We start from the raw sequence: 12051 nt of genomic DNA on the forward strand, positions 1-12051 counted from the left end.
CATCGGTGTCAGAGTTCTCTAGAAAATCTCTGCAAACTAAAACCAAGTTTAAACAGCTACAACATTCCCGTTGTAACTTTCAAATATGTATTTTTAAAAGAGATGAATTAGAAAAGAAGAAATAAAGAGCCATTGGCTTTCAGCCACTACATTGCATTGCAAGGATGGTGCCCTTTATTCAGACAACATCTGGATCATTTCCTGTATGCCAAGGACTCTGTCAAATGCTGGCACAGCAGCAGCAGTGAACAAAGTAAATGCTTCTGTTCTCATGAAGGAGCTGAAGTGTGGGAAGACAGATGCTAAACAAAGCCATCACATCAAGTGTGAACCATGGCGTGAGGGCACTATGGGAAAATTATCATGGGATCCTAATCTAGCCTTATAAGTGATAACTACAATGATCATACAATTTATCATCCAAAATGAATGCTTTTCAGACTGAATGGGACAGCCAAAATATTAGAATAACCAGAACTGTCCCAGGAAATTCAGGATGTAGGTCAACAGTCATACCTGACATCCAGTTTCTCTCACACACAGAATAAATTCATGTAACTTTTAATGTCTCACTGTGTCTAACAGGTCAGTACCTTGTATGTTATAAGAATCTCAACCATGCATATGTAAATTATGCATTTGAAAAGTATACATTTCCAAATAATTTATAAAATCTATAAAAACCACTCAATCCTTTATATGGATTATGAATACATGAGATATTGCACAAACATTTGGTTAAGTGATTACAATAAATTTTTAATCCTAGCATTTCAGAGCAATTCATAAGATCTTACCATATACACACAGCTAAAGCTCTTTAGTGCACACATTTTTAAGGAACTCATACAGAAAACAATGCAATACCATATCAATGTATTTGAGAGCTGGCAGCAAAGATTACCTTCATCTGAACATACCTGCACTTTCTAACCCCATGCCTTTTTATTTTTTAAGTTTTACTTCACCTGGAAAGACTTCTACATTTCCTCTTTGCCTAAAATTTTAAGCCCCAATTTCACACTTAAAAAATAAAGTAAAACTTTTCCCGCTTCACTACACTGTGACTGCTTTTCTTTCTGAACACATGCTGTGGGAACCTAATGGCATGCTGGAAAGACTGTTAAAAGGAACTAGAAGACCTGGGCAGGAGGCTTTGCTCCATTTCAGATGACACTGTTGGGGCAGTTCTTGAACTGACCTGAACTCACTTTCCTTATCTGTTAGGGAAAGATTAAAGAAACGCAAAGTGATACTAAGAATTGTTACTCTATGTGTAAAGATGAATGTTAACTAGACTTACTGTAGTGATCATTTTGCAATATATACACATATTGGATGATTATGTTGTACCCCTGAAACTAGTATAATGTTATATGTCAATTATACCTCAATTAAAATATAATTAAATAAATAAAAATTGTTAATTTTTTAGGCATGTTATATTATTGTGGTCATATATTACAAATAACACTTAGCTTTTAGAGATGCTACTAAAATTCATAGACAAAATAATTTTATGCTTCTGATTTGCTTGAAAATAGTATGCAGAAGATAGGAAGGAGATGGCAAAGTGGTACAGGTAAGGTTTTAAATGATAATCGCTATACTTGCAGGACACAATATCATCTTATTTTTTAATATGTTTGAAACTTTTCATAATAAAAAGATTTTATAAAATAATCCAAAGTTCTTTTCAGCTCTAAATCTCTATGATGCTATGTTCAATAAATAGTGTATTTAATTAGCAATCAATTACATACTCCTGTGACAGTCGTCATTATACTATTTCATATCAGCATTTCATAACAGTATGCCCTGTTTCTTTGACTACACGTGGCCTAGCTCTGGTATACTTGAATTTCCTTTTTTATATCTAGATTTATATCAACAAATATTCAACTGATTAATGACAGATTGAAGGAGTCAGATTCAAATACGATTTGAAGTGAGTTAAGGACACAATCTGAGATACTCTAAAAAATAACCTCAGACACTTAGAGATTAATGTTGACACACATCTCTTCCAAATTACTACAAATGTTAAAACTTCTCTGGAAATACATCTAGCTAATAAGCATTTCATATTTTGAGAGAGATAGGTTTTGTTAAATTTTTGACTGCTTAGAGCATTTTACAAATAAATTATGAAACTCATCAGCGTGTGGTGTGTGGAAAAATCCATGAGTCCTAACAAGCTTGTTTCTCTGGAAGATGCAGAATTTAAATCAGTCTATTGCTGATATTTATGTACAAACTCTGCTCACAAAATATTTAGCCCGTCAGCATCTGCCACTGCCACAGACAGATTCAGATCAGAAGGCCTGGTTCCTTCCCATGAATTTTAATAGAATGTCCTCGCAGCTGAGGATTGGCCAGCGTTTCCAAATGGTGATGAATGGGAAGACAGATGGGCCCTTGGAGTAACAGAAGGCCGAGTCTTCAAAGGTGGCAATTGCCGGCATTCTCTAACAACATCAGTATACTCACTCTCGATCTATAACCAGGCATGCGACATCATTTTCCTCGGCGATAATGTTAGCTGATCTGACATCTTCACTGCAGACAAAAACAGGAAAAGTCAATTTTCTAGTGAGAAATTAGACATCTATTTTTATTAGCGAATCTGCGACTGATATGAAACACCATCACTTAAGCCTTCCAAAGATGATGTGTTTCTGTAACATCATAATTTACACTCCACCCCTTCCCCCCAAAAAAGGATTTGAAATGTGTCCTAAAAATATGATGTGCACGAGGAATCCAGAGGAGAATAAGATAAATGCTCTGGGAACGTCAAGGAGTCAGTGAGCGCAACCATGTATGGAATTTCATTCTGTGTTCTGTGCCAGCGCAACTAAAATAGCTCTCCTGTGATCAAACAGGAACTGCTAATTAATAAGCAGCCAAAATTGAAATGAACTGATCAAAGAAATTTATAAGAAAACCCTTGAGTGAGTAACTTATAATGAACCAAACAAGAAAACCCAAAGAAAGTGCCATATCACCCAGTGAATTAAAGAAACATTAAAACCTTTCATTTTATAGTCTAAGATGTACAGTTTCCATGAAAATCCCTGAAATCAAAACATGTCTTACAATTGACAGTGAGTCAGAGTGTAATTAATAGCTCTGTCTTTCTTTCTCAGGGGTAGACAATATATTAGTAACTCTTACTGTTGTTCCCTTAAATACAATGAGTTATGGCATATGATCTAATGATGGTAAATTTAATTACTAATGAATACCAAGGGTCAAGCATCAGAGAAAGTATTTCTGTAGGTACCTTTATTTATATTATTTTTCTTCCTTTATTAATCACAAACTAGAGACCCCGAGGAAAGGTACATCCATATGATACCCAGTGCTCTGAAAGTTATTGTATTTAAGGTAGCCTATAGCAGCAAGCATATTAAGACTGCTTTTAACAACTTCACCAAAAATGGCATCACACAAAGTAGAGTCCCCTCATCTTCCATTAGTGACAGGACAGGGAAAACTTTGACAGCCTATCTCTCATTCCACAGAGGTCCCCGATCCACATCACTGGCTTCCAGAGACCTTCAGACATAACCCACAGCCCCTCCCAAGTTTACAGGGTCCTAGGTAGAAAACATTGGTGAAAACATTTCATCTTAACGTGCTTTTGAGTTGGGAGCTGGGTAGCTTATTCTCGACTTGTATGTGTGTAGATATCTATACAGATATGATCCTGGATATTGGTCAATTATTTGATTTGTAAGTTCAAAAAAAAAAGAGGCATGGCATCCTTTTCACTTGTCAGTGTCATGATTTTGACTAGGAATATCCTCTACAAAAAGTTTATAAATATTAGATGTTTACAAGTACACATATGTTTCTTTCATAATAACTGTGTAAGTGTCATAGATTTATTTTTGCACATAAAATGCTGAAGGAACTCCTGGGGCTATTTAACATTAATTCATGGAAATACACAGAATATAAGGAATACTGAATCAGTCAGTGGCCCTAAAGAGAGACAGCATAAAAATACACAAAAATGAAAAAAATATATGTATCCAACTCTCCTTCTCATTGACTCTAGCTTTACGTTTTAAATGCTTTGGGGAGCAGAGTGTCTTTATTAAATATAAATTCCCATGTTTCTCATGGGAAAATACTATAATTGGCTGGCTGCAACAGAGAGCATAAGTTATTTCAGATCCAGCATAACCAGACAGCATTTTTTTCTTTCAAAGAGTTATTTTGAGTCTATGGTGTATTTATAAAGTTCTCTGCACTTTTAGTAATTTTGCTTTAGTAATTTAGGCTTTAGTAATTTTGCTTGGGGGTATGACAAAAGTAATGTGCTAATGTTAAGAACAAACACATTGAAGTCTTGAATAATATTACATGATTGTATTACGAGTATATTCATATTCTGTCATAAAAAAGCAAATAAGAAAAGGATTATTTCCCTGTTATTGAAACAAGTTCATTACCAGCTAGAAAACGGAAAACAAAAATTTAACTTGTCTTTAAATTCAATTTTTAAATTGTTTACAAAATAACCATAACTTAGCTTACTAAGTTTTTAAGTAGTTTAATTTTCTTTAAAAACTAAGAGCTTTATGATTTTTAAAGAATCAAATTTGTTTTCAGGTAATTTATGAAGATTTTTTCATTGCTCTGTACTTAATGTAATCCTAACATGTCAATCAGCAGAACTTGTAGGCTTCACAGACAAAAATTAAAAAGGAAGAAATATGAGCAGAAATGCTACTCATTTTTATAAGCATAAAGATGAAATAAAAAGTATTTAGTAATAACATAAATTTTAAGTGTTTTCTTAACTAATTTCAAGCATTCATTTAAAAACATGTAATTAAAAAAAAAGTGTGCTGTTCAAAATTCTAACTTGATCTTTTATAAAGTTATCTTATTTAAGAAATTTTTTTTTTAGACTTGAGGTTGTTTTCTGAATTTCAGGAAGCACATAATGCCTTCTGAGACATTTGATTAATCTTTACAAATGTTTTTCCATAAGTTAGGTCAACAGTAAATAAACTCATATCTCAAAAGGCCAAAGGTTCAGGTAGAAATGTCAAATACACTATTTTGAGCTGTTTTTAAAACTTGCAAAATGAGCCTATAAAAATCCTTAAGAAAATATTACTTTTGACATAATGATTTAAAATCACAAAAATATGGGAAGTCATTATTTGATCATTTTTAAAGGGTAAAACAGGAATATATAAAAACACGTTCTTACAGGAAAATTAAAATTTTCAATTTCTTTCTCTCTTTTAAACTAAAAATTCTAATAGAACACCAATTATATTTTCACTAGCAAACTTAGAAGACTTCCCGAATTTCTTCCTCTGGAAAATTAGTACACTTATTTCCTGCTTAACAATGAAATTTTAAGAAGTCAGTAAAATTGCTGTTTATTTCCTTGATAATTGGTAGCTCTATTTGACAACTCTACATGGGTAAGAAGTACACATGTAAAACAACCAAAGAATTATTTAAGTGTGGTATACAAATTCATGAACTCACCTGATAAGAGCTTTTTCTCCAAAATATTCTCCTTTCTGCAGTGTTTTTATGAGCTGTGGTTGATCATGGCCTTCAGTACTTTGGGTGACTTTTACCTAAATGATGTCAAACAATATAAGAAAAGAGAGAGAGAAGAAAAGGAGAATCTGAACACATACCCATTCAACCAGACTCTCCTGAGCCATTTAAACTTGACTCAACAAGGAAAAAAAGACAAGTCTTTGCTTTATTCTTGCAGTAGTTACAATCATCTAACTATAGTCATTTCATTTGGGTGGACTGAGAAATCCTGTGATTCAACACGATACAATGACTCCAGCTTTTGTAAGAGGAAGGTTTCGTTCAAATCTCACTGCTCAAAGTATTTTACATGAATCCAGTTATTTATTCCTAGGGATGCTCAAGGAAAATAATAATGGCCCTATGGGAAATTTATTTTTTCAAAAGATCAAACGGGGTTTACAAATCAATCAAGAATAAGACTGAATATCAGGAATTCTGAATCTCATGTTCCTGACTAACTTGATTTCTGTGTACCCTCTAAAACTGAAAGAAAAATGAGTATATGGAGGAGAGTCCACAACTTTCATGAGAGTCTCAGTGTGATCCACAGTCCAGGAAGCCAGAGTCAAACAAAAATGTCAATATTCCTTTTTGCAGCTAGAATTATTCCAGTTCAACATGCTAAGAAGTGTTGCTTTGTGCTGGTTTGAAGTTCTGATGAACATTTATTAATAAATTTCAAAACGTTTAAATGATAAATGCAATTTGTTTATTAACCAGAATTCTTTCAAACCATGAGGTCCAGGTTGGGGAGAAATGATGAAAAGTGGTGCAGAGTGTTCAAGAGTTTCTGAAACTATTTTGTCAATTTTTTTCCATTGCTGGGGGCTCCGTCCAAAGTGGAACATCAAAGCAGTTTACAAAGGGCAGTGTCTAACGCTATGATGATAAACTCTTCCGGGGAAGAAAGAGTGTCAGTAAAAAGCTGACCCTTCAGAGACACAGATGCTTAAGATTTTATCCTTTTCTTCAGTATTTCACAAATGCTTTTTGTCTCTGAGGAACATTGCAAAGAGTCAACCTAGGAACAACTGGCAACATATTATCCACTCAATATCTAGGTAAAGGAATATATTTCATCAGTTCAGTTCAGTCCTCAGTCGTGTCCGACTCTTTGCGACCCCATGAATCACAGCACGCCAGGCCTCCCTGTCCATCACCAACTCCCGGAGTTCACTCAGACTCCATAGAGTCAGTGATGCCATCCAGCCATCTCATCCTCTGTCGTCCCCTTCTCCTCCTGCCTCCAATCCCTCCCAGCATCAGTCTTTTCCAATGAGTCAACTCTTCGCATGAGGTGGCCAAAATACTGGAGTTTCAGCTTCAGCATCATTCCTTCCTAGAAGAAATCCCAGAGCTGATCTCCTTCAGAATGGACTGGTTGGATCTCCTTGCAGTCCAAGGGACTCTCAAGAGTCTTCTCCAACACCACAGTTCAAAAGCATCAATTCTTCGGCGCTCAGCTTTCTTTACAGTCCAACTCTCACATTCATACATGACCACTGGAAAAACCATAGCCTTAACTAGACGGACCTTTGTTGGCAAAGTAATGTCTCTGCTTTTCAATATGCTATCTAGATTGGTCATAACTTTTCTTCCAAAGAGTAAACGTCTTTTAATTTCATGGCTGCAGTCATCATTTGCGGTGATTTTGGAGCCCCAAAAAATAAAGTCTGACACTGTTTCCACTGTTTCCCCATCTATTTCCAACAAAGTGATGGGACCAGATGCCATGATCTTCATTTTCTGAATGTTGAGCTTTAAGCCAACTTTTTCACTATCCTCTTTCACTTTCATCAAGAGGCTTTTTAGTTCCTCTTCACTTTAGTGTAAATATGTTGCATATATTAGTGCAAATTTTTCATCAGCATCTAAATCAACTTGAGCTGCTGTGTATGAATTCAAGTTCTCAATCATATTGTTCTACTGCATGATGCCTGATTGTGCTGTCAGTTATCTAGTTCATTCTCTACCTGTTGTTTGTCTACCCGTGGGATGGGAAAATATTACAGCCCTCAATCTAGAACGCTTGGGCTGAGAATCACACAATCATAGCTGGAAGGGACCCTTAGAAATAATCCAGTCATTTTACACACAATGAAATGAGGTCCAAAGAAAGTCAAGTGACCTAACTAAGGTCACCAAGAAATTACTATTGCAGCCGGAACCCATGATAAGTCTCCTGTGGCCCCAAACCCAGTGCTCAGACCGCCTTCCCTTCCCCCTCCTCCAACCCTCACTTCCCCAGGTGTCTTCTGAGCAGAAGCTCCGTTACCTGCTCAACGCAGACAGACAACTTAGGCTGCAATGCACAACACTGCTGCTTTTATGGCAAACAGATTTGAAATGCTTCTTTAGATTTATATTAAGCAAGCTTTCATTAATATTTACCTTTCCTTTTGCTAAAATGAAAAACGTACTTCCTTCCTCGCCCTCTCTAATAATGTAATCTCCTTTGTCATAGTATTCCTATTGGGATGAAAGAAAAAGAAAAGGTTAGATGCAGCAGAGATATACAGATGAAGACATAAATGAGACGAACATTCCACACCCATTTCTGCTATTTTTTGCTTATTGTAACTGATCTTCTTAAATATTGTAGTCAAAAGCCATGGAAAAGTAAGAAGACTTTTGCTTGTTTACCTGAATTTATGTTTATCTTTCACACACACACAAAAAATATTCACCTGGAATACTGTCAGGCATGGACACGGAATACATGAAGAGAAATGAGAGAGGTAATTATGAGAGATACGCAAGTGAGCTTCACCCAAATAATCTAAATATAAGCTGTTGAGGGAGCTGCAACAATCTGAAACCGGGTCTAGAGTTTAGAAAAAGGGCAAACATTATCTTATAAATTGAAAATACTATCCCCACTGGGTATGGAGGAATATCAGTCTCAATTCTTCTTCTTTCCAGAGCAATGGTTGGAAACATTATACACAATCCATACGAAAGGAGCTCTTTCATACAGATTCTCTCCAAAGATTTATATTATGAAAGGTTGACATTAGAATTTTTTACATGTAAATTCTGTTCTTCAACAAAGTTTAAACTCATGAAATCTCAAATTATCACTTATTTCTTCGTTTCCCTCATATAAGTGTGTATAATCAGAGAATTTTTAGGCAGGGAAAAGTAATTCATCCACCTGTCAGACCAAAAGAGTAATTCAGTCTCTTAGAAAATACAAGATGGATTAAACTGTCCATCCCTACTTTCCTTTAATTTGATATTGCCTCAGAGTCATAGAACTAAGATGGATATCTTAATTTATACAAGCAAAAATGGGCTTATTTAATTTTTGTAAAAGGCATAAAGAACAACATAATAGCTCCCTTATTTTTCTTTTAGAGTTGAAAATAAAATCCAAACAACACTACTTTTGTGTCTGCTATATTTCAGTACCTTTTTTGGTTATTTACACTTAAAACAGATTTACACTATAGAATAAGTATTACTCCTGATACTAATAAACATGCCTTTTATTTACCTAGCACAGTGTACGTTTTGCAAGACATTTCAATGTCTTGTGGTAGGAAGCACAGTATCTTCAGGGAAAAAGTACTTTCAAGCCATAGAAATATAGATTCAAATCTATATTCTACATTCAAATCTATATTCAGTCAAAGTGATGAATTTCACTTTCATCAATCCACAAAATTCAAATAACATTTACTTTCAAAGATTGAGAGAATGTAAGTACATTATTTTTCTATTGCATCTGTAAGAAAATAACCACATACTTAATGGCTTGGAACAACCTCCATTTATTATCTCAGTTTCTGCAGGTCAGAGAGTCGAGGCATGGTGTGGCTCAACAGAATTTCTGTGTTTTGGGTCTCTCAAGATTGAACTCAACATGTGTCAGAAGGTCTGTGTTCCTTTCTGGAACTTGCTCTCAAGTTTCATCATATTGTTGGAAGAATGTAGTTCATGGAGGTTGTAGAACATGGTTCCATTTCCCTGTAGGCTGTGAGCTGGGGGCTGCCTCTTAGCACCCAGAGACTTCTTTCCTGTCCTTTCATAGAGCCTGCTATGTTTCAGAACCAACAGTTACACATGGCATTTTTCATACACTTGGAATCTCTCTGACTTCCACTTCTGCTGCATCTCTCTGACTCCAGCCAGAGAAAATTCTCTGCTTATAAGGGCTCGTGTAATAATATTTGACCCACCTAGACAGTCGAAGGTAATCTCCCTATTTTAAGGTCCTAAACATTAATTGGGCTTTCCAGGTGGCGCCAGTGGTAAAGAACCTGCCTGCCAATGCAGGAGCCGTTAAGAGATGCAGGTTCAGTCCCTGGGTTGGGAAGATCCCCTGGAGGAGAGCATGGTAACCCACTCCAGTATTCTTGGCAGTACTCAGGGCTTCCCTGATAGCTCAGTTGGTAAAGAATCCGCCTGCAAGGCAGGAGACCCCAGTTGAATTCCTGAGTTGGGAATATCCACTGAAGAAGGGAAAAAGCTACCCACTCCAGAGTTCTGGCCTGGAGAACTCCATGGACTGTATAGTCCATGGGGTCATAAAGGGTCGGACAGGACTGAGCAACTTTCACTTTCATTGGGCTTCCCTTGTACCTCAGTCAGTAAAGAGTCTGCCTGCAATGCAGGAGACTTGGGTTCGATCCCTGGGTCAAGAAGATCCCTAAAGAAGGAAATGGCAACCCACTCCAGTATTCTTGCCTGGAGAATTCCATGGACAGAGGAGCCTAGCAGGCTACAGTCCATGGGGTCACAAAGAGTTAGACACAACTGAGTGACCTTCACTTCACTTTCCTTCACTAGAAACCTTAATTACATATTTAAAGTTGCTTATGCCATGTAACATAACACATTCATGTTCCAGGATTCAGGGTCTAGACACTTATTTTGGAGGAAGTCCATTTTTGCCTACCACAAGAAGTCAACTAAAGATAATAATTTTTGATGAATTAAAAGCACCTGAAACATAGCAAATGATTAATGATTGCTATGTTAAGGAGGAGGATGAGAATGGTTTGCTTAGCTGTTACTTAAATCTGACTTCAGTTTCCTATTCTGTCGAATTGAGATGGTATGATCTACCACTCCTAACAATGTGCAGGACTAGGTGAGACAGTCAAGTTGGTGACTGTTAATTCCTGTGAAAGAGGCTGTGAGTTGGTCATCAATGTTTTCCACAGGTAAACTGCATTCCCCAGCCTCCCTGCTATTAGCTGTAGCCACGGGATTAACTTCCAGCTGTAAGAGTCTGAATAGAAGTGACACATGCCATTTCCATGCCAAGCCCCTGATCCGTTGCAGACATGTGCCTTCATACTTGTGCCCCAGTGGCAATGGCATGACCAGGAGAGATCTTGGGAGAGGGACCATGTTAAAGATGGCAGAATAGCCACCAGCTCAAGTTCTTGAAGGATTCTGTATAGCCACCCAGGACCATTCTCCCTGGACTGCTATGTGGACAAGAAACACACTTCTATTTTACTTGGAAAATAATATTTTGAGTTTTTTTACATCACAGGCTGCTTACTCAACTTTCTTATTTTAGCTCAATCACAAATGTTGACTCCATTCAAGCACGATTTTACTGTCGAGATGACTGTGATCCAGGAAGGTTGAGTGACCACGATACCTCAGTCCAGGCATCTTCATGAGAGAGCGAAGGTTCAGTTCTCTTTGCTGAAACTGCTGGTTTTAGGGGTGACATGGGACACACTCCTGTTTCAATCAGCCTGCTCTCAGTCTCTCCTGTTCCCTTCTCAATCCCAACCCCTATTACCCAAAAGGAATCGAAGGAATCTGGAGAGCTTCTGAATTGCTAATAGGCTGTTCCTTCAGTTATGATATAGCCTCTGGTCTGCGTGGATGTGCAGCTTTAATTTCTATCTGTCAGATAAGCTAAGAGGGAGAAGCTGGAAAGGGAACACTGAGAAAGAGCTTTGTTGTTTCCTAAGCGGCAAGATTCCTAACAGTATTTTTCCTAGTGATGGGTCTTTGTCATCCAAAACCATGGGAGGAAGATAAATAATACCTCCCAGTGTGTTGACAGTAACTTCATAGATCAGAAAAGGCTGGGGATGTAGGTCAGACCAAAAATATATAGTGGTAAGTACTGGCTACGATGCCAGACTGGCCAGTGTTTGTCAACTGGGGAGTATAGCCAGTCTAGCCAGGGTGGTCACCAAGACCAAAAAGAGAACTGCAAACATTGTGGTTTATTGTCCTGCGGTTACACTGCAAAGGGGTCCCTTAGAGGAGCAAGAAGCCGTAGACCCTACCCTGTGAAGCAGTGGTTTTTGGTAATTTTTTTACTCTGGCCTATAGTAATTAAATACATTTTACATGTATGCCCACATACACACATGTGAGCATGGACACACATATTTGTATAAAACAAACATATTTGAACAATACTTATGCTTACTACTCGGATTTTTTTTAAATTGTTCCTCTAAATTGATTTGATGACCTACTAATGAGTTG

The 12051-nt window shown here is 36.9% G+C and overlaps 1 protein-coding gene across 1 annotated transcript in view; it reads right to left on the bottom strand.

Moving 5' to 3' along the window:
* PRKG2 (protein kinase cGMP-dependent 2) overlaps positions 1 to 12051 on the bottom strand; it is a 115717-nt gene that overhangs the window by 58148 nt on the left and 45518 nt on the right. The window contains exons 8-10 of the mRNA XM_055588906.1: positions 7975 to 8052; positions 5521 to 5615; positions 2491 to 2559 (exon numbers count right to left, since the gene is read on the bottom strand). Of these exons, the coding sequence (XP_055444881.1) occupies positions 2491 to 2559; positions 5521 to 5615; positions 7975 to 8052 (242 nt within the window). The remainder of the gene's footprint in view (positions 1 to 2490; positions 2560 to 5520; positions 5616 to 7974; positions 8053 to 12051) is intronic.

This window comes from Bubalus kerabau, chromosome 7, assembly GCF_029407905.1.
Source record: "Bubalus kerabau isolate K-KA32 ecotype Philippines breed swamp buffalo chromosome 7, PCC_UOA_SB_1v2, whole genome shotgun sequence".
Classification (NCBI taxonomy): domain Eukaryota; kingdom Metazoa; phylum Chordata; class Mammalia; order Artiodactyla; family Bovidae; genus Bubalus; species Bubalus kerabau.